At 43.1% G+C, this 22,744-nt stretch overlaps 1 protein-coding gene across 8 annotated transcripts in view; it reads left to right on the top strand.

Annotated features, from left to right (window-relative positions):
• Nucleotides 1-22,744, top strand: part of CREB3L2 (cAMP responsive element binding protein 3 like 2) — a 129,824-nt gene that overhangs the window by 45,928 nt on the left and 61,152 nt on the right. The window contains exon 1 of one of the 8 annotated variants that reach the window (XM_055591032.1): nt 3,069-3,174. The exons of 2 other annotated variants lie outside the window; for them this stretch is intronic. In XM_055591032.1, the coding sequence (XP_055447007.1) occupies nt 3,118-3,174 (57 nt within the window). In that variant the 5' untranslated portion in view covers nt 3,069-3,117. Of the gene's footprint in view, nt 1-3,068; nt 3,175-6,652; nt 6,983-7,022; nt 8,345-9,547; nt 10,370-12,522; nt 12,642-22,744 lie in introns of those variants that run through there. 5 more of the 8 variants (XM_055591037.1, XM_055591038.1, XM_055591034.1 and 2 more) reach the window with 5 other exon arrangements.

Raw genomic sequence — 22,744 nt, 5'->3', positions numbered from 1 at the left:
TCGGGGAGTTGCTTAACCTTTTTGAGCTCCTGTTTCCACTTCCTATGGCCTCTGCCTCTTTGAGTGGGGATCTGGTGTTACCTGCCACATTTCTGTGCTTTTTTGAAAATCTGAAGCCAACACAGCAGATTGGAAATTCTGGTGGTACAACATTGTTCATTAACTATACCCCAGTACAAAATGTTTTTGGTGTTATGAAAAGAAAAGAAAAATCTGGTGGTGGGTTTCAGGGGTGTCCGTGACATTATTTTCTGAATTACTTTTTTTCAAATTATTTCCTAATTAAAATAAACTTTCATCAGAAATTATAAGTGAAAGTGCCAGATGCCTTCATTCATGTTTCTAGACTCAGTAAGGATTTTTGGATCCAATGTTTATGTTGAGCCTGGGCCTTTAGGAGATGAGAGAGGTGGCAATGCTGAAGAACCAATTCAGTAATTGTCATTGTCACGCTTATCCTGTGGCTCCTAAGAAACTACTGTGAAGCTTTGCTTCTATCCATCAGGCCTTTGCTGCTTGCTTCTTAAAAGAAATGTCTGTGAACGTGTGCTTTCTCTGTGCCTGTTTGATAGCTTCTTACTCTACAAAGATGGAAAATGGGCTGAGATTTCTAAGAGAATCTCTAATGATGGCTCGGTAGTGTATATGCTTAACCATTTACAAGAGACTTGCCGAGTGAAAATTAGGGGTCAGGTAGGTAATTGGTTTCTCTTGGCCATTGATTGTTTACCCCCAAGTATCGAGAAGGAAATGGCAACCCACTCTAGTATTCTTGCCTGGAGAATCCGATGGACGGAGGAGCCTGGGGGGCTACAGTCCATGGGGTCGCAAAGAGTCGGACATGACTGAGCAACTTCACTCACTCACTCATCGAGTAAAATGGGCTTCCCTGGTGGCTCTGTAGCAAAGAATCTGCCTGCCATTGCAGGAAACTCAGGTTCCATCCCTGAGTCAGGAAGATCCTCTGGAGAAGGAATGGTAACCCACTCCAGTATTCTTGCCTAGGAAACCCCATGGACAGAGAAGCCTGGTGGGCCATAGTCTATGGTGGGCTATAGTCTGACGGGGTCTGACATGACTTAGCGACTGAAAAATGATAGGGGAAAATGGTGAAAGAATGATGTCTTTACCAGTGGCTCGGTCAGAGAAATTCTCTGCTTTATTTGATATCCAGAAAGAACCCAGATGCCAAGTGCGGGGAGCAGGGTGGGGCGGCTACATCGTTGCAGATGCCGGCTCCCTGTAGTATTAGAGCAGGGACAGCGAGGAGCAGGCTTCCTGAGTCTGGGTTCTCTGTGACTAAGAGTGTGGAATGACTAAGTACGTCTGCACTTAGGCAATGTCTGCAATGTTCTTTCTGCTTGTTTGTAGGCTGAGCCATTGTCCCAGTCTGCCTAGGATTGAGGAATCTTCTAAGAGGCAGGATTTTTAGCACTAAAACCAGGAAAGCCCTGGGCAAGTTTGGGCAGTTGGCTCCTCTTCCTTCCAGCCCCACTGCCAGCCCCATCTCTCTGGCCTCCTGTCACTGCCACACCATGCAATGAGCCTCCCAACAACTCTGTTCACTGTTTCCAGGGGCTTTGCACATGGGGGCCTGGTGGTTGTTGATCAGTCACTCAGCTGTATCCGACTCTCTGTGACCCCATGGACTGCAGCACGCCAGGCTTCCCTGTCCTTCACCATCTCCCAGAGTTTGTCCAAACTCATGTCCGTTGAGTTGGTGATGCCATCCAACCATTTCATCCCCTTCTCCTCCTGCCTTCAATCTTTCCCAGGCCTGGGGAGCTTGATGAAACAACCAGTTTTTAAAGATGGGGTGCTCCTTAATAGTTCAGGCTGAAGTCTGTCTGTCTTCGTAGGGCATGGCACCATCCTGTGATGCTCTGGTTATTTCTTTGCAGTGCTTTTCCTACTGCTGGACATTTGCGACAATAGAAAACTGCAGTTAGAGCAAGGAGCAAACAGGCCCCCGTTCCCCTCCTTTTTCTCCCACCTGCAGGTGCAGGTAGAGTTGTAAACTGTGAATTCTGTCCCTGGCATTGATGACTAGTCTTTTCCTCTCAGGAAAAGTAATACGAGGTTGTAAACCTGAAAGTCCTATACTGCTGTCCCCGGTGAATGTTAAGTGCTACCGGTCATTTCACAATTTTAGTTGCCATTTTCGTTATCCCTCAAGCTTAAGTAGAACACGTACAACCTGCATCTTGAGATCAAAGGGCAGAATCTAGTTATGCTTGTGGAACTTTAAAATCCCAGTCCACAAGGGGCCTCTCAAGGGTTTGATCTTCTCTCTTTTGAGAGGGACTAGATTTTTTCTTTTTCTCTGGATGGTTCATCAAGAAAGTTCTGTTTGTTCTTCCATGTTTGCTACTCACAAACCCCTGCTTCTTTTTCCCTCCTGGCAAAGTGACATGGCTGTGTGATCTTATTGGGCCCTGTGAAAACCCATGATCTTATCCAAGCATTCAGCAGTTGCCTAGAAACCATCATGCAAACAGGATTAAATGAAGCATTTTTTCTATATTACAGCTGCTTTCTGATTAAGACATGATGTCAGAAATAGCTCAGTGTACACCTCTTCATGGTCTTAAAACACAGATAAGTGAAAAAAATTTTTCAGCGGAGGTAAAATGATTGCTTCATAGTCACATCTCGAGATGGTTACCACCAACCCGAATCTCCCCTGCTCCACCTCCCTCTCCCCCCACAGACCTCCCTTTCTGGAGGGTCAGGTATTGGAGATTGTGGGCCATTTGTAAACCTACCCAAAGCTCAGACTCTTACTGGCCTATCGGTCCCTTGGACCTCAGCCAGACTGGAGTGTGTGTAGAGGAGTTTTCAAAAGCCTGTTGCACGAATTTGGTCATGAGGAAGGAATGTGTTCTGTGAAGCAACTCAGTGATAAGCAGGTTTTCAGCAAAACATCATCAGGAGCTAATCCTACTTTAAATCAACTGCAGTGAATTAGAGAGAACTAAATCTCTAACTCTGGACCCTGTTGTCTCCCAGGAAACAAACTGGGATGGAATCAAGCAACATGGAGAAATATGAATTGAAAGGACTTGTTACAGGATTGAGGTATTCCTAAACTCCCTTTGGATTAAAATAGACAAGCAAATGATGACGGCTGGCTTGGGGTTAAAGGAGAAAAAGGAATCAGGAAAGCCTGAGTCAGTAAGTCAGCAAATATTTATTGAGCTCCTCCTATCTACCCCTAAGCCCTTCTAGGTGTGGTGGGGGGTGGGGTGGGTAATGTGACTGTCAACAATGAGTAAGATGGACAGTCCTGTATGTTCCAGTAAGGGGGCAGGGGTCAGGCAATAAAAGCTGCAACAGATAAATAAGTTCAATGATTTCAGATAATGGTAAATGCCATGAAGAAGATAAAACAAAGTCTGTGACTACAACTACACCCCTACCTTTCCAGGGTGATATTTTGAGTTGAGGGGCTGAGAATATGAAGGTTTGGAGCGATGCCATATTGGCAGTGGGGAAGCAGAGAAGGACGTTGAGTATATAGTAGTGAATGGTTTGTAGAAATCAAAACACCAAAAGAACCTTCAGCGTTGTTGGATGATAAATCAGGTCCATACTAGGAACATCTTTTTCCAGCTTCTCAGAAAAGTGAATCAAACCTCACCAGCCCTCCAGATGGTTTTAATTACCTCTGGGGGCTTGCCTAACATAGATTAGTTTTAGAATTGACAATGTGGACTTTTGTGTTTTTCTCATAGATATTAATGGTGGGAGCTTTTTTTATTTAAAATTTTATTTTTAAACCATGAAAATAATATATTACCAAAGTTGGAGAAATAAGAAAGCTCTTTTATAATTATGCAAACCCAGAAATACTTTTATATTTATATATCCCCTCCCAGTCTTTTTTCATGTATCTGGTTTTAGATAGTTAACAGGTAGCTGTTTACTTGTAATGCATGACATGATAAATATAAGTGACAATGAGATATGTTATATATGAAATGTGTTAAGAGAGTAAATCCTGAGTTCTCATCACAAGAAAAAAAATTTCTTCTGTTCCTTTAATTTTGTTTCTGTGTGAGATGGTGGATGGTCACTGTGATAATCCCTTCATGATGTATGTAAGTCAAATCATTATGCTGTATATCTTATGCCTATGTCAATTACACCTCAATGAAACTGGAATAAAAAATACATAGTCCTGTAAATACATAGCAGACATTTTACCACTCTTCCCCAAATTTATGTTAATACTCCGTATTTACATATTTTAGTAACTAAATATAATCCATTCTCAATGGACATGGGTTTGGGTGGACACCGGGAGTTGGTGATGGACAGGGAGGCCTGGTGTGCTGCGATTCATGAGGTCGCAAAGAGTCAGACATGACTGAGCGACTGAACTGACTGACTGATAATCCGTTCTTGTGTGGGAGGTAGTTGTGTTCTATAAAGTCCCTGTGAATAGTGAATTAGTGAATACTGAATCACTGCTCCTAGGGGAAATACTAGGTTAGATTCCTGTGAGCCTCTGGTCTCACATTTTCATGAACTGATCAATACATTGCCTTGTTTCCTGTGTATGTTTAAAAAAACCACCTTACTCAAAATACATACATATGTATTTTTAAACTTTTTTTTTTCATATCATTTATTTGGCTGTGCTGGGTTTTAGTTGTGGCATGTGGGATCTAGTTCTCTGACCAGGAATCAAACCCATGCCCCCTGCATTGGGAGTGCAGAGCCTTAGCCACTGGACCACGAGGGAAGCCCTCAAATACATATATTTTCAATTCATTAACATTGAAGTCATGCCAAGAGAACAATAACTCATATCTGAACAGAGCGTATCTAACACAGGCAGTTTTTCCACAGGGAACATCACAGCTTTCTTCAGTTTAGAAACCCAAGCCAGCACTTCTGCACTCTACATGGGGGCCGTTTTAAACAGTGGCATCACCCACAAAAAGAACAAAAGTGTGAAAATGTGGCACTGAATAGACCATACTTGTTTATAGTATGAGCCGAAAGAAGGCAGAGTGTGGCCTTGTTCAACCTCAGCTGAAAATGTGCAGTTCAAAAACTCAGATTTCTGTTTCTCTGTGCATATTAGTGAATGACCATGAAAGCACCCCAAGTATTGATCGGGGGTTACAAATAAATGTTAGCAGGTAGGCAGATTTGCAGACATGGAGTTTGTGAGTAATGAGGGTCAGCTGTATGCTGTTCTGTTGACTGACCGTGCCATGATTAACTGGAGCAAAAATGACTCGCCGTGGACGTATATACAGACGTGCTTCTGCTCTGGCATTTATGGAGCCTCCCTAATTTCTCCTTACTCTCCACCCCCAAGTAAGCCAAATCCTGGAAAAGTCCTGCTAAGGAATAGCTCAGAAGCCCAGGAGAGGTGAGAAACCGTCCCCTGTCTGCGAGGGGATAATGGTAATCATATCACCTTTCAGTTACAAGGGCTTTAGAGTTTGTGAAGTTCTTTGATGTGATCTGTGTAATTGGATCTCTACAAGGACCCAGTAAGGGAAATGGAACTGTTATCTACATTTTCCCAGAAAAAGACACAAATGTGAATTGATGGTACACATACTTGGCCTTACTTGGCTTTCTGAAATGACTCAGGCATTTTGCCCTCAGCAGATGCCCAGAGAATAGATATCACATTGGGAAACAGTCTCTCTCCTATGTCCTACAAGTGCTTGACAACATCCACGTACATTTTCACCATGGAGGGTTGAGAGGCGGATAGTGTAGTGGAAAGAGTGTAGCTTTCACAGTCAGAGGAAGTGGTTTGATTCCCTGATTCTGCTTCTTCTTCACCTGTGCAGCATCAGCTAAGTTGTCAAACCTCTTACATTTTTGCATTGGTAAAATGGGGGTAATAACATTACTATTACCTAACTCACGCATTTGTTGTGAAGAAATGTAATGAAATAATGTATTTAGCCACTTTCCTCATTATACTTCTGATGGTAAGAACTGTGTTGATAAGATGTTTATTGATAGATCCTTAGATAAAATTAATAAGTATCTTGACAGTAACCTCTGTTTCCTAACAATTCTGCCTGGAGATTACCCAACCACTAACAGACCCATTAGCAAATAAACAGTCTGCATTGACTTCTGCATCAGTGCATGTCTAAACTAATGTCATTTCCATAACACAGCATTTTCCCCTTGTGGAAGAAATATAAATGTTTCAAAATAAACATTAATGAAGTCTCCTTTTGATTTTTTTCTAATCTTGATTGGAATGTTGATAAGATTTATGTACATGTTGAACAAAGGGATGGGAGAGGCTTGCTGCTTATAGCAGACTAAGGTCAAATACATGACATGGGAAGAGGTTTATGCAACACTGGTAGCTGTTTTATTGATGGGAAAGTGACATATAGGGAAGTGACTTGTACATCAAGACCCCCAAAGTAGATTAAGCTTTTCCAAGCAGCCAGTCTTTGGAGTATTAGAGTTGGGGGGAAGGGGAGTAGGAAAAGATTCTTTTCCTGATAGCTTTGCAATGAAATGAATATGTGGGTCCTTTGTAAAATGTTTTGAGATCCATTTTATACTTGCAGCACAGTTTCCGGCACATTCTTTTTTAAACATCTGTGCGGCATCAATAGAAAATGAAACCATCTGTTAGAGTGCTCTTCTAAGGTCCCTGTTGACCCCACCATGGCAGGGGTGATGGGGTCAGCATTCTGAATGCTAAACTCCACGTCCAGGTGGCTGTTTCTTTCTGAACTTTGATAGCTAGTATCTGCCTGAGAGAAAATGACGTCTGCTTTTGCTAGTTTGGCCTTTGAGATTCCTCTGGGACCAGTGATCTCTGGACCCTGATGTGAGCTCTTGATTAGATAGAGGAATGCCTTCACATATAACTTGTTTGAGACTTTCCCCATTTTGCATGGCATATGCTATCTTTCTGGACTGGGGATCAAACCCATGTCCACTGCTTTGGCAGGTGGATTCTTAGCTACTGGACCACCAGGTAAGTTCCTAGGGAATTCTTGTATTGAGGCTAGCACACATTTGAATAACCGAGAAGACCCTCTTAGAGGTTGATGTTTACAAAACTCTACGGATTGATGTTGGCCAAAGCAAATCAGTATCCTGTTTTCTCCTGTTACATGCAATGGGATTCTGCAAATAAACAGTAATAGTGAGAAGTCTAGTAGGGAGATGGAACTTAGACACTAAAGTTCTTTTACATTTATTTTCTTACAACTTTATAGGGTATAATTATATAGGAGACAGATGAGCTGCAGGTAAGTTTTGGTCCATAGCATGGTTCTCCTTTGGCTACTAGCTAGATGCCAGTTAGGCAGTAGCCAAGAAAAGTAGGCTGGGCATGAATCTATTAGTACCAGTTATGGAAATCATATAGAACCTTAATGGACTAGTAAACATGTTTTAAGCAGTTTTCATAGGCTCTGGGCTGCATGATAGCATCTCTGTTATGCAGAGCTCTGGAATTCAGCACAGTTGCTTGACACACAGTGAATTCTTAACCTATCTTAGGTGAATTGAAGCCAGGGGGACAGAAAGTAAGAGTAAAACACAGGAGCACAGAGGTCTGGAAGATGGTGAGTGAAGCACAAATGTCTTACAAGGTCCCCAGCATGAGGCCTCAGGGAGGACTCATTGAGGTCAGATGGGGAAGTTCCTTGTTCATCCCTGGAGCCAGAAACCAGAGAGGGAGGACCTGGGAGGGAGGCTCCAGGGCTAGTAAGGTGCCAACTCAAATGCAGTTCAGGCCAGAGGGAACCTGGCACAATTGCAAACCTCCTGCAAAGACCAGACTGGGGAGGGAAGCGGATATGGACATGAACGTTCCAGGAGTGACACCAGCCAAGCCAGGCTGTGCCCAGCCTTTAGTTAAGTTAGAGCAAGAAATGTGTCCTATATGTGTCTACTTTCATTGCAAAAATTCCTTCTTCTTCCTTCCCTTTGTTTTCTTCTAAAAGTTTCTTTTTAAAAAAAAAAAAAACTTCTAAAAAAAAAAATCGATTTGACCTTGGCCCATCTGTCAGGAAAAAGAGATTTATCCAGACCTAGATCCGTGATCTGGGAGGTCAGGTATGAATTCACAGCCACTGAAATCTAAGCCTGACTTCCCAAAAGGAGTGAACAGAGGGTGGGGAAGCAGAGCATTGGGTTCAAGAAACAAGGGTGGAGTGCCTCTGACAAGTCATCACCGGGTGGGCCTCACTCCCTGGTTTGAGGCTGCCTCCAAGGATCACAGAGGATTCTTTTTTCCTCCACATAAATAGCCTCACAGAGGGTGGACAGGAAGAAGAGAGAGCATGGGTGAAAGCGTGGACAGCCACGTGCGCATGGCTGATCGGCAAGGGTATTCGTTTTCTATTGCCATGTAACAAATTATCACAAATTTAGTGGGTTAAAACAGCAACATGTATTATCTCACACTTTCCTTGGGTCAGGAATCTAGGTACCACTTAGCTGGTTCCTGTCTCTGAGACTCACTCGCCACACTGCAGTCAGGTGTCAGCTGGGAGCTGGGCTACAGTCCCTCTGAGCTTATGGTTGTTGGTAAAATTCAGTTTCTTGTTCTGTAGACCCCTCGGTGGCCAGTTTCTTCCAGGCCTGCTGGAGAACCTCTGATTTTTAGACCTTCTTTGAAAAGGCTTGCCTGATTAGGGTAGACCCACCCAAAATAATCTCCCTTTTGAGTAACTTAGAGTAAACTGATTTGGGACCTTAATTACATCCGCAAAATTGCCTTCCCCACAGTGTAACCTGGCACTCACAGGAGCCCATCCATTATATACCTGGGCCACATCAAGAGGACCTTATGAGGTGTGTCCAGCAGGGAGCAGGAATCTTGGAGTCATCTTAGAATTCAGCCTCCTACAGAGGGCAAGAGAGAAAGTGACCAGTGCTTGTCTGTTCTCTCCATTTAGTGACTGTAATTTGGGAAGGGGTTGGAGAGCAGGATCAAAGATACTATTTTAGGTGTTTGTGGCCCCAAGTCATGAGAGAACAGAAACTACAGCTAAGTACAATCTAAGGATAAAAACTTAATTATGGTAGCTCACAGGGGAAATTTTGATTTATAAAAGAAAGTGTTATTGATTGGGCAGATTGTTAGGAGCTGTTTCAGGGCCCAGCCTGATGATGAGAGGAGCTCTCTGCAAGTGTGAGGAGGTTTTATTGCATACAGAGTTCCTGATGAGAGCTGTTTTTAAAGACAAACCCTGCACATGACTTGTGGGTAACCATGCTCGTTGGACAAAGGCCCAGCTGTTGTGGGTCCTAGTTATTCTCAACAAGGAGGATAAAATTAGAGAGGTGGTTTCTGTCCATTTAACATGTAAAGTGTCAAGAAAAATGGGGTATGACTGTCCTGGATACGGGTTTGTCTTTTAAGCCTGTGCCTGCCAGTGGGTTATTTTTTTTTTAATCAGGAACGAAGTATAGACTATCTATCTTCTGTGCAGAAAATGTTGTCTCTAGTCAGCTGTTCTTACTATTCTTAGTTCCCTGAGAACTATTTAAACCAGTTCTCACTTAATTTGATTAAATAGAGTCTGCTGTGTTTTTTTTAAACAAAAAAAACAAATGCTTTGCCCCTCATTAGAAACTCATAGGTTTTTATTATACAAAATATATCTAAGAACAAAAAGCCACGTTACACTCTGCAGAAGTACTGTCAACATTTTGCCAGATATCCATCCATACATTTCTGCATTCTAGCATTTATAGACAATTCTACTATATAATAAGGAATGGGAAATTCAGTTTTCGTAATATATTTTCACTTTGATATATATTATGAACATTTATTAACAGCCTTCCACAGTAATGTTTTTAACTACTACTTTAACAACTGCAACTAACTAGAAATACTGTAATTTGTTGAAACAATCTTACATGGGGCTATTTAAAGCTTTAGGTAGATAGATGAGAGCTCTTAAGTGAGGATTATTCACCTTTGATCAGTAGCTGTTTCTTAGAAGTTGTAATGCTGTTGTCTTCATCCAGCCCTAACTTCATTTACCTTCATTCGTTCGGTGCTGTAATGTCATTGATGCTGCGCTTGCCGCTTATAAAGGCAAAACTTGAGCTTTATGTTTACTTTTCCCCGGGTATGTTCCCAAGGCTACGTGCAGAGTTTTTAAATACCTCTTTTGTGAGCCAGAAGCCCCAATAAACAAACCGCTTTGTTGAGACTGGAGCATCAGCGCTGGCACAGTTGATTAATTTTACTGCACGTTACAGACATCACGAGTCAGCGAGGTGGCCCACCTGCACCTTCATCCTCCGCACAGGCTGTGTGCAGCTCTGTGAGTTGCTGTTTTTCTTTCCCTTTCCCTTCCAAATGGGCTGCTGGTGGCAAAAATCTGTTTAAACAAAGGTGAGGAAAGGATCGGTTTATTACAAACCCAGACTTTAAAAGTTAGTTACAGGTTTAACCTATTAGAAACCTGAGCTTTGCAAATGTTGAGAGTATTAGGAAGAATAGGGAAAGGGGTGCTCAGATCTTGGTGGGGCCTTAGGCGGGGGAGGGAAGACAATTCAATGACCCAGGTGGTTATCAAGAGAATTTGTTATAGTGATGTAAACAGAGCCATGGAAAGCTCTTGAATCAACATAGAGATTCCTTATAATCCAGCTGCTATCTATTGAAAGTCAGCTTGTTTTGCTTTTAGAAACACATGGTAGCCTTTTTGGTTAGCATGATGAAGGGGAGAGGAAACCACTAGCATTTAGTGCCCAGGGGACCTGTGATGTTCAGGACAAGGCCAAGCAGGGAAGAATCTTTATACCTAAAATCCCAGCATGGTCTGGTTGAGAGCCTCAAGCCCTTTGGAACTTTGAGTTCTTGAAAGGAATGGAAAAGAAAACAAGAATTTATGGCCATACATTTTTTTTTTTCTGGAGCTTTCTAGAAATTGTCTGGTCCTCTCTCTCTGTCCCCTATTTCTCATAGAGAGCCTGCAGAGCTAAGGTTAGAAGGATATTGGTCCATGTAAGGAGATGTGGGTCAGGAGAAAGCAGCACAGAGGTTTTTAGGTCTATTTTTCTTCATCTATACTTGGCCTGTAAAAGTTGAGTCACACTTTCTGACAAAAGTCTGTCTGGTTGTTTGTCTCATAGACCAGCTGTTCAAAGGCAGAAATCAGCCAATACTGCCCAGCTGTTAACTCAGCCATCCTCAGGGGAACTCCTTCTTTGCCAAATGAGTCTTGGAAAAGGCCAGAGAGTGGGGAGTTGCAGGGAACACTGACTCAGGCTCAAAATTTGTTTTCAGCCTATTTTATTCCCTTCGGTATATGAAAGCAGAGGCCACCTACATCATAACTGGTCTCAGAATTTCTGTCAGAGCTATGGGGGCTTGGGATACTAGCTGGTCCTCCTCTTTTATTTTATATTCTAAGAGACCCAGAGAGGTTAAATGACTTGCCTGAGGTCACAGAGCCATTTAATGTTACAGAGCTGGATCTAAACCCCGGCTTTTTGATTCCAAAGTGTTCTTTCTACTACACCAGCAGCTACCCTTTTGACTTCTTTATTGTTTATTCATGAAGTTTTGCTGACTTCCTTTCTAAAATATTCCTCCACCCCCACCAAGGCATTGCATCATTGTTTCATTCAAATCTTATGTCATTTCCGAGACCATTGGGTTCATGGGCAACAGAAAAGAATCTTTTAAAAGCAAAAGGCAAAGGCTCCCTGTTGACGATGCAGTAAGCAGTTATCCACCACTGTCCAATCATGAAAAAAAAAAAAAAGTAGAAGCATTGTTCTGTATTCTCTGTGGGAGAAAAGGATTCAGTTAAGCTATTTGTTTTAATATGTGGTGTTTGCACAGTTTCCCAAAGGGACTGCAGAAAATCTTCACTTTGCTTATTCTCATAACAACTGTTGACTGGGAAAAAAAAGCACAACCTAAAAGTTGAGGGTTATGTTTTATTCGGTGGACAAAAGTGAGGACTTAAGCCCAGGACACAGCAAGAAGAGGCAAGAAGGGGCATCAGGGTATTCAGGAGTTTTTTGCAGCAAAAGACCAGGTAGTCGAACATCAAAAGATTACTGTTAATTAAAGAAAACCAGCAATCTCAAGTTAAGGAATTCAGCACTTTTCTTTGTGTGGGAAGATGCAAGAGGCTGGGCGCAGTGAAATGACTCCTTTGCTACACACCTCAACTAGCTGGGGCCAGTGTCCTGCGTTTTCTCCTCCAGGGTTTCCTCCGGTGTCCTGCTGGGGATGGCTGCAGCAGCTGGCTGCGGCTTGGCCATGAGTAGCCCATCTGTTTCCATCCAGGTTTGATCCCTGGGTTGGGAGGATCCCCTGGAGAAGGGAATGGCTACCCTCTCCATGGAGAATCCCATGGACAGCCAAGCCTGGAGGGCCACAGTTCGTAGGGTTGCAAAGAATCGGACAAAACTGAGCGACTAACACTGTCACTTTCACTTTTTTTTTAGTTCCCTCCAGGCTCAGTGTCGGGGCAGCTGTGACATGCTGTCTTGATGGCTGCAACATCCTTACTTTACTGATAGGGCAGGTGATGTTCTGGTTCACACAACTCTGAGATCACCTGATTCCATTTATGGTCTTTCTTAGAAAGAGAATATAATGGCCTCTTTTTTTTCACCGTCTGTAGATGATCTTCAACTCTTACAAGGTCAGTTGAAGAAGAGGGGCAGGGCTCTAGCTGGGTGACAGGGTCTATCTTGGTGGCAAAGGTACTTAGAGGGATTCCTTTTGGAGCGCCTGGACTCCAATTCCAGAGCAAGATGAGAACCTGGACCTAGCCATCTGTTGAAAAGGATTTGGCCGGCTGCTGCTTAGACCAGGGTCAGGAGTCTTTGAGCATGTCCAGGATGTTTTCTCACCACCTAGATGCTCTATTTTTCTCCTTCTCTGTTGATGCTTCAAAATCATGGACTCTGAGCTGCCCACTGGGTGATGATCTCATTCTTCTTACTGGCTTACTTGGGACTTTCTGGGCCTTTTATTTTTTCTTTGTCAATAGTACAACTAAAGGGGGAACTTGATAATTCATTTTGACTGTGATCAGTTTTCTTATAAACATTTGAGAGAAGGTTAAAAAAAAAAGAAATTGGAATTCCTGGTTAAGAATGAAGAAACGGCACTGAAGAAATATATAAATGTGATCGAAATGTTGATGATGGTCTACGGTGGACTCACAAGGAATGTGAGAGGTGTTTGAGACTGGAGATATGGGCCTGGTCTTCAAAAAGGGGAAAAGGAAGAAATATCAATTATGAATGATGGGGATTTTCCTGGTGGTCCCGTGACTAAGACTCTGCACTCCCAGTGGAGGGGGCCCAGGTTTGATCCCTGGTCAGGGAACCAGATCCCATGTACCCCAACTAAAATAATCCGTATGCCACAACTAAGACCTGGTGCAGCCCAAGAAATAAATTTTTTTAAAGTAAATATTAAAAACAAACCATTAGAATTGTGAATGATGAACTGAACTTTAAACCTCTTGGTAAGCAAATGGGAAAATTAGAATCTAGGATGAGATCACTAAGAATAAATGGTATTTAATGATCCTCATACTCTTTTATAGTGTTAATAGGCTGATCAGAGACATGCTTAATAATTTGTCCCAATTTTAGCAGGGCATGTGTTAACAACCACAATAAAACAGCTATCATTTACTGAACTCTTATTAGTGAAGGGAACCTTTCTAAGTGAGTAATGTTAAATTTCGCTTCTTTTTTGGAAGAGGAATGGGTGATTTAGAACCTCTTAACTATATCTTCTTTTTAAAAAATAATGGAGCTTGCCTTTCTAAATGCTCTGGTTTCTAGTGATGGGACTGGAGTTAATGGCCCAACTTGAAGCAAGCGGTGTGGGTAACAGAGAGCTATCTGGTGATTTTTCATTCCTTACTTTCCCCAGATGTCCTGTCCTGACCAGGGTGTTGAGTTCTTGTATTCTAGCAGCATTTGAAGAGGAAAAAAAAGAGTCGATTACCTAGTTGGTTGAGTTTAATAAGAGGAAGGAACATGTAGGAGCGGAAGGCCAAAGGGTACCATGCTTCACTAGTGGTCATTGCTAACTACTAGTCAAGATGGACGTGACTCTGGATGACCGTGAAGTAACTTTCATGTTCACAGCCCACTAATGGTTCTCTGCCAGTTTTCACTTACTATGGTACCATGTTGTGTCTGAATCAGACTATATCTCCATTTTATCTTCACAACAATTTTGGAAGGCAGAATGTATTGTCCCTAATATCGGGTGGAACAGGAAGCATGGGTGATGTGTCCAAAGTTATTGCTGATAACTGTAGAGCCAATCCAGCATATGTGTCTTCTGACTCATGACTTCAGTGCATAAAATACTCCTTCAGATGGTTAAGATTCTCTGGTGTGTTTCAGCAGGCCAGCGGGAGCATGAGTGTGAGATCTGACAGAGCGAGAATCTAAGTGGCTTTAAGCCAGAACCTACCAGAGTCTCCCAGTTTGGATTTTTTCCTTGCTCTTATCTCAGGGGGAAGGAGTACTTTCTGGCAGTGAATCATCCCTGTGCATTTATGAAACAAGGCAGACAATTCCTCCTACGTCTGAAGTGCTTTCTCTTTTCTCCTTCATGCATTCTAAGGATGAGATTACCTCAGTATTTCTTACGACATATCTGGCTCACAAATAAACAATAGCTTTCGAGGGAGTATGCCATTTCTTTTCATAAAAACTTTATGGGCTCTTCTAATTTTTTATTTCTGATATCTTTGGCATTGGATCTTGATTTGGAGACAGAATTCTCTAATTGCAAAACATATGTCCTATTCAGAGAATTCTATGGAAGACATTTATGGGACCCTCTTCTGTTATCTATTTGGTAATTCTTAATGATTAGGCACCATCTTTCTTATTACAGAATCTATAGTATCAAGGGGCTTCCCAGAAGGCACAGTGGTAAAGAATCTACCTGCCAATCCTTGGGTCAGGAAGATCTCTTGGAGCAGGAAATGGCAACCCACTTCAGTATTCATGCCTGGAAAATTCCATGGACAGAGGAGCCTGGTGGGCTACAGTCCATGGGGTTGCAGAGTCGGACATGACTGAGCGACTGAGCGCACGTCACACACACACACACACAAACACACACACACACAGTGTTAAGAGTTCAACCTTCCACTCTTTGATTTCATGTACCACCCTGCACCTCAAGGTCATTTCTCAAATTAGAATGACCAAGAAGCCTCAGATGACTTTGCGTTCCTTCCCGTTTCATCAGTCCATGATTCAGAGCTTGTTATAATAATAGGAATTGTTTGTGGAATAGAAAAATGCCAAGTTTTAGTTATTTTAGGGTAGGACCTCAGTTCAGTTCAGTTGCTCAGTCAAGTCCGACTCTTTGCGCCCCCATGGATTGCAGCATGCCAGGCCTCCCTGTCCATCACCAACTCCTGGGGCTTACTCACACTCATGTGCATTGAATCGGTGATGCCATCCAACCATCTCATCCTCTGTCACCCCCTTCTCCTCCTGCCTTCAGTCTTTCCCAGCATCAGGGTCTTTTCCAATGAGTTAGTTCTTTGCATCAGGTGGCCAAAGGATTAGAATTTCAGCTTCAGCATCAGTCCTTCCAGTGAATATTCAGGACTGATTTCCTTTAGGATGGACAGGTTGGGTCTCCTTGCTGTCCAAGGGACTCTCAAGAGTCTTCTCCAACACCACAGTTCGAAAACATCAGTTCTTTGATGCTCAGCTTTCTTTATAGTCCAACTCTCACATCCATGTATGACTACTGGAAAAACCATAGCTTTGACTAGATGGACCTTTGTTGGCAAAGTAATGTTTCTGCTTTTTAATATGCTATCTAGGTTGCTCATAACTTTTCTTCCAAGGAGCAAGTGTCTTTTAATTTCATGCCTGCAGTCACCATCTGCAGTGATTTTGGAGCCCCCAAAAATAAAGTCTGTCACTGTTTCCCCATCTGTTTACCATGAAGTGATGGGACCAGATGCCATGATCTTTGTTTTCTGAATGTTGAGCTTTAAGCCAACTTTTTCATTCTCCTCTTTTACTTTCATCAAGAGGCTCTTTAGTTCTTCTTCACTTTCTGCCATAAGGGTGGTGTCATCTGCATATCTGAGGTCATTGATATTTCTCCCAGCAATCTTGATTCCAGCTTGTGCTTCATCCAGCCCAGCATTTCTCATGGTATACTTTGCATATAAGTTAAATAAGCAGGGTGACAATATATAGAGGTGATGTATTCTTTTCCTGATTTGGAACCAGTCTGTTGTTCCATGTCCAGTTCCAACTGTTGCTTCTTGACCTGCATATAGATTTCTCAGGAGGCAGGTCAGGTGGTCTGGTATTCCCATCTCTAGGGTAGGGCCTAAGAGGGTACAAACAATGAATATCCTAGCCTCCACTGAGGACTATGAGGGAGTGCCCTGGGTGTTTCCTGGTGGAGTAAGTGAAGTGTTGATTATGGAAGGTATGTGATGAAGGAGGGAAAATGGAGTTATTTTCTGCTAGGAGAGTGGAGGGAGCCTGGGAGGAGAAGGTTATGTTTGTAGAGGGGGCAGGAGACCCAATTAGAAGAGCCTGACTAAAAGCAGCCTCTGAATTTGCTCATATAATGAGAACATAAAAGGGTTGAAATCTGCACATTGAAGGTACAGGACAGGAGGAGTATCAAAGAAAGGGTAAGACGTCAATTAGGAAGAAATTCTTCAGGGACTTTGGGAGAGAGTGAGTAAGAAATTTAAAAGAAATTTTTTTAATCTATTTTAACTGTGGAGAGTTTGGACTTTTGAGTTATGTTGGAGAGTTTTAAGTGTGGGAAGTTAAAATCAAACATTTTGTTGGCTTTGGCATGTAGGATAGACCAGGCAGAAAGACCTGCTGGGTCACCAGCACTCTCATGGAGAGTGTGCAGGTGGACTCTGGATTAGAGGTCAAAGTGCAGAAGGCAGAAGGGAAGACTCATTCATCAAGATGGCCGCCTCTCAACATCCCAGGCCTCTGTGCCCTCCCACTGTAGCTGGCAGGAACAGAAGGGCAGACTCCGTACTGCCTCAGCCTTCAACGGTTCTCCTGATCATGGTTTTGAAGGGCTTGTGTTTGTCAGGGGAATTCAGCTGTTTAGCATAAGGAAGAGGCAATGGAAGGACTCTGGAGGACAGTTTGAGTTTCTGAAAACAAATCCAAGATGACTACTCCATCTGATATGGAGCATGATTTATTTCTGTAATGGTTCTGTCTGCTCTGAAAGGACCCTAAGGATTTCCTCCCTTAATATAAGGAGGGGATTGTGTTGATCTCAGCCCTACATTGCCATTCAAGAAGCATTTGACCATGAGGAATCTAGTCCCTGAGTTCTCTGTGTTAGTGATGGGGGAGGCAGCAGGCTATGCTGAACATATATGGGCATGGGAGCCAGAAAGCAGGAATCTTGCCCTATCGCACTCTGCTCCACAATCTCCAGCTGTCCACTCTGGATAATCCTTGATCTTGCCAAGATCAGATACAACAATGATGTGGAAGTATTTTGTCATATGTAAACCATTATGTGTTGAATGTGGGAGATGATATTATTATTATTATATTTTCTTGATGTTTTTGTTCCTATGAGGGCTGGTTAGACTGTTAAGCCACAGAAGGAGAGACCTTTACCAAGCTAAGTCTAGTTTGGGTTCAGAAAGAGTAAAGAATTCATTTGGGGGCATTTGCAGCAGTATATATAAGCCAGGAAATAGGTAGATTGAGTTTCTTTGTGCCAGCTAACTCTGAATCTCCTAGTTTTCCTTTGCCAGCAGGACCCACCCATTAGTGTTTTTCTCTTAATCTCATTAACTGATTTGTTTGTATAAAATGAGACGATGAATTTTTTTCCACATTAAATGTTAAGCTAAGAGCTGCTGTAGACCATTCAGGATTGACTGCATTTGGAGAAAGGGCATCATTACCTTTGCAATGATGAAGAATGATGTAATTCAAGAGGAATTTTTTAGTAGTATTGGTGCATCTCCCTTGACACACACGGTGTATGTAAAACTTCATACTTCCATAATTAGTAAATTAGGGGTAACTATTTTTGCAAAAAAAAAAAAAAAAGAATATATTCTACCAATGGATTTATAGCAGGTTTTCTTTTAGTAAGCCTCCCCAGTGCCTTTATAATTTGATTGACCTTTTCCACATACTTCTTTTACAAAGAAAGCCACATCTGGATATGACAAACCAAAATAAGCATGTAATGGATTTGGGATCTTTAAAAATCAATTTTTGCTACTGCTTGTAATATTTCAGTAAAGTCAACATCACTTCATCAAACAAACAAAAACCTCCCAAATTCCCAAACCTCTTGTGTAATAGAGTTCCAAGGCTCAGCTCCCCACCCCGACCTCTTTTAACATTTAGAGAAATATGTAATGTACTTAAATTTTGGTATCAGAAAAAAATTGAGTCCCCTAGAAATTTTACTGTAATAAGGTTTGACTTGTGAGCCTTTTAAATTTTTTTCCTTGTGACTTTGACCAAATGGCCTTTTCTTCTTCAGATGATCATCTGGCCCTTTCCTATGTATGTGTGCAGGGCAGGAATCCCCTTTTGTCTAAGGTGGCTTTCCTTGAAGGTGGACCCCTGGGAGAGGAGTAGACTTTGGACTCCTCTCTCCTCCCCCCTTCCACTCCCTCCTTCTCCCTTCCCTTTTCCCTCCTCCACAATACAGGCGAACAGTGTTCTGCTGGAGAGAAACCTTCCTTTCTAAAGTGAATTTGAGGTGTGCTGTCAAAACTACTTCCCTGCATTTCTTTGAGGCTTTGAGGGTTGTCAGCTTGCCCCCACTGTGCTCACTATATCCGTGACTGATGTTTTTGTAGCTTGCTGTGCTCTGGGCAAGGCTTCTGGCAACGATTTTTCAGTAAAAACTCTCTTCCCCTGCCTGAGATGGAGCTTGCAGCCGGAGGCCGGCAGTGGAGGCAGCCGGTTTCCAGGCGGGCCTGGAGAATGGCATCTTTGTGGGGCGCAGGCGGCAAAGCCCGAGCCTTGGACCAGGGCCCCTCGCAAGGAGTGGTCAACTTCTGCTTGTGGAACCTGCGCCCTGCCCGATTCACGGCCCACGGTCAGGGGAACAGGGCAAAGATGAACAAATGCAGGGAGCAGCAATGGGGGCGTTTCCCCTTGTCTGTCCTTTTCCTAAGTTGCAGAGCTTTTCCATTTTAAAATCACCTGCCACATTTTAGAAAATTGGTGTAGCAGAGCCGAATAGATTGTGAGCAACAACCGATAAGGCTCCTTGTGTTATTACACTCCCTCTACTGGGAGTGTCTGCAGGGAATCCATGGAACCCTCCTCTCCATGGACAGGCTCAGGGGCTGAGTGAGTCCCCCCGCCCCCCTCAATCCTGCACTTGGCATGTAGCGCCCGTGGACATTTTTCCACCAGGAAACTTTCATTAGATTCTCAAAAGGGTCCACACATCAAAAAAGGTGAGAAACTACTGGCCAAGTCCAAAGTCTACTCCATCACTTCCCCTCACTTTCCAGCACACACACACACAGACACACACACACACACACACTGGCACACACACACACACACACACTGGCACACACACACACACACTGGCACACACACACTGGCACATACACACACACACACACTGGCACACACACACAGACACACACACTGGCACATAAACACACACACACACACACACACAGTTTTACAGAAGAGGAAACAGAATCCAGAAGAGATGGGGGTGGTAACCAGTCAGGTGTAGGCTGGGACCAGATCTCCTGTCCCTGCTCTGATCTGGCACAAAAGATGACTTTGGACCCACCTCAGGGGAACAAAATTGCTTTAGAACATGTTCTATGAGCACAGCAGTCACAGGATATAGCTAGATAACTCATGTCACACCTCAGGACAGTCCTCTCTTTATAAATGCCCTTTAAGCATCTTCCGTTCATCCCTCGCCCAGCCTGGGTCTCATTCACAGTAGCTGCTTGCTCTGTTGATGGAGTAAACCTCCGTGGTGAGCAGCATAAGGAAGATAGATTCTTAGTTTTATACAGCCAATTCTTTGGGCTCAAGAATTATGAATCCTTCATCTTCCTCCTACTCTACTTGCCTTCCTCACCCCATGATCCTGGTTCCTGGGGCAGTTACCAGCAGGAGACAGCCCAGACTTAAAACCACTCACTCTTACCTTGTAAGCTCCTTCTGACAACTGCTGCTGTTGCTGCTAAGTCCCTTCAGTCGTGTCCGACTCTGTGCGACCCCATGGACTGCAGCCCACCAGGCTCCTCCGTCAATGGGATTTTCCAGGCAAGAGTACTGGAGTGGGGTGCCATTGCCTTCTCCGCCTTCTGACAACTACTGACCTGCAAACACAAGGTGATCAAAACCATCCCTAAGAAAAAGAAATGCAAAAAGGGAAAATGGTTGTCTGAGGAGGCCTTACAAAGAGCTGAGAAAAGAAGAGAAGCTAAAGGCAAAGGAGAAAAGGAAAGCTATACCCATCTGAGTGCAGAGTTCCAAAGAATAGCAAGGAGCAATAAGAAAGCCTTCATAACTGATCAATGCAAAGAAATAAAGGAAAACAATAGAATGGGGAAGACTAGAGATCTCTTCAAGAAAATTAGAGATACCAAGGGAACATTTCATGCAGAGATGGGCTCAATAAAGGACAGAAATGGTAGGGACCTAACAGAAGCAGAAGATATTAAGAAGAGGTGGCAAGAATACACAGAAGAACTGTACAAAAAAGATCTTCACGACCCAGATAATGACAATGGTGTGATCACTGACCTAGAGCCAGACATCCTGGAATGTGAAGTCAAGTGGGCCTTAGGAAGCATCACTACGAACAAGGCTAGTGGAGGTGATGGAACTCCAGTTGAGCTATTTCAAATCCTGAAAGATGACGCTGTGAAAGTGCTGCACTCAATATGCCAGCAAATATGGAAAACTCAGCAGTGGCCACAGGACAGGAAAATGTCAGTTTTCATTCCAATCCCCAAGAAAGGCAATGCCAAAGAATGCTCTGCTTCTGCTGCTGCTAAGTCGCTTCAGTCGTGTCCGACTCTGTGCGACCCCATAAACAGCAGCCCACCAGGCTCCCCCGTCCCTGGGATTCTCCAGGCAAGAACACTAACGACCGCAAAATTGCACTCATCTCTTTCACTTTCATGCATTGGAGAAGGAAATGGCAACCCACTCCCGTGTTCTTGCCTGGAGAGTCCCAGGGAGGGCAGAGCCTGGTGGGCTGCCGTCTATGGCGTCGCACAGAGTCGGACACGACTGAAGCGACTTGGCAGCAGCACTTGCTAGTAAAGTAATGCTCAAAATTCTCCAAGCCAGGCTTCAGCAATACGTGAACTGTGAACTTCCAGATGTTCAAGTTGGTTTTAGAAAAGGCAGAGGAACCAGAGATCAAATTGCCAACATCCGCCAGATCATGGAAAAAGCAAAAGAGTTCCAGAAAAACATCTATTTCTGCTTTATTGACTACACCAAAGCCTTTGACTGTATGGATCACAATAAACTGTGGAAAATTCTGAAAGAGATGGGAATACCAGACCACCTGACCTGCCTCTTGAGAAACCTGTATGCAGGTCAGGAAGCAACAGTTAGAACTCAACATGGAACAATAGACTGGTTCCAAATCAGGAAAAGAATACATCACCTCTATATATTGTCACCCTGCTTATTTAACTCATATGCAGAGTATACCATGAGAAATGCTGGCCTGGATGAAGCACAAGCTGGAATCAAGATTGCTGGGAGAAATATCAATGACCTCAGATGTGCAGATGACACCACCGTTATGGCAGAAAGTGAAGAACTAAAGAGCCTCTTGATGAAAGTGAAAGAGTAGAGTGAAAAAGTTGGCTCAAAGCTCAACATTCAGAAAACGAAGATCATGGCATCTGGTCCCATCACTTCTTGGCAGATAGATGGGGAAACAGTGGAAACAGTGTCAGACTTTATTTTTCTGGGCTCCAAAATCACTGCAGATGGCAATTGCAGCAATGAAATTAAAAGATGCTTACTCCTTGGAAGGAAAGTTATGACCAACCTAGACAGCATATTAAAAAGTGGAGACATTACTTTGCCAACAAAGGTTCATCTAGTCCAGGCTATGGTTTTTCCAGTGGTCATGTATGGATGTGAGAATTGGACTATAAAGAAAGCTGAGCACTGAAGAATTGATGCTTTTGAACTGTGGTGTTGGAGAAGACTCTTGAGAGTCCCTTGGACTGCAAGGAAATGCAACCAGTCCATCCTAAAGGAGATCAGTCCTGGGTGTTCATTGGAAGGACTGATGTTGAGGCTGAAACTGCAATACTTTGGCCACCTGATGTGAAGAGCTGACTCATTGGAAAAGACCTTGATGCTGGAAAAGATTGAGGGCAGGAGGAGAAGGAGACAACAGAGGATGAGATGGTTGGATGGCATCATCGACTTGATGGCCATGAGTTTGGGTGGACTCTGGGAGTTGGTGATGGACAGGAAGGCCTGGCATGCTGCGATTCATGGGGTCGCAAAAAGCTGGACACAACTGAACGACTGAACTGAACTGAACTGATAGAGCTTATCCATCTTCAGCTGCAAAGAATATAATCAATCTGATTTCAGTATTGACCATCTGGTGATGTCCATGTGTAGACATTAAACCCTATTTAATTTTGATGGTTTTTATAAAAAAAAGCTTTTCAAAATATTGATTGCTATGCCAGTGAAGCATTAGGTGCTTTACAAGCATTATTTAATTAAATCATCATAA

The sequence above is a fragment of the Bubalus kerabau genome, chromosome 8 (assembly GCF_029407905.1).
Source record: "Bubalus kerabau isolate K-KA32 ecotype Philippines breed swamp buffalo chromosome 8, PCC_UOA_SB_1v2, whole genome shotgun sequence".
NCBI classification, from domain to species: domain Eukaryota; kingdom Metazoa; phylum Chordata; class Mammalia; order Artiodactyla; family Bovidae; genus Bubalus; species Bubalus kerabau.
Note: the sequence above shows the minus strand (reverse complement) of the source record. Positions and strands in the feature narration are given on the sequence as shown.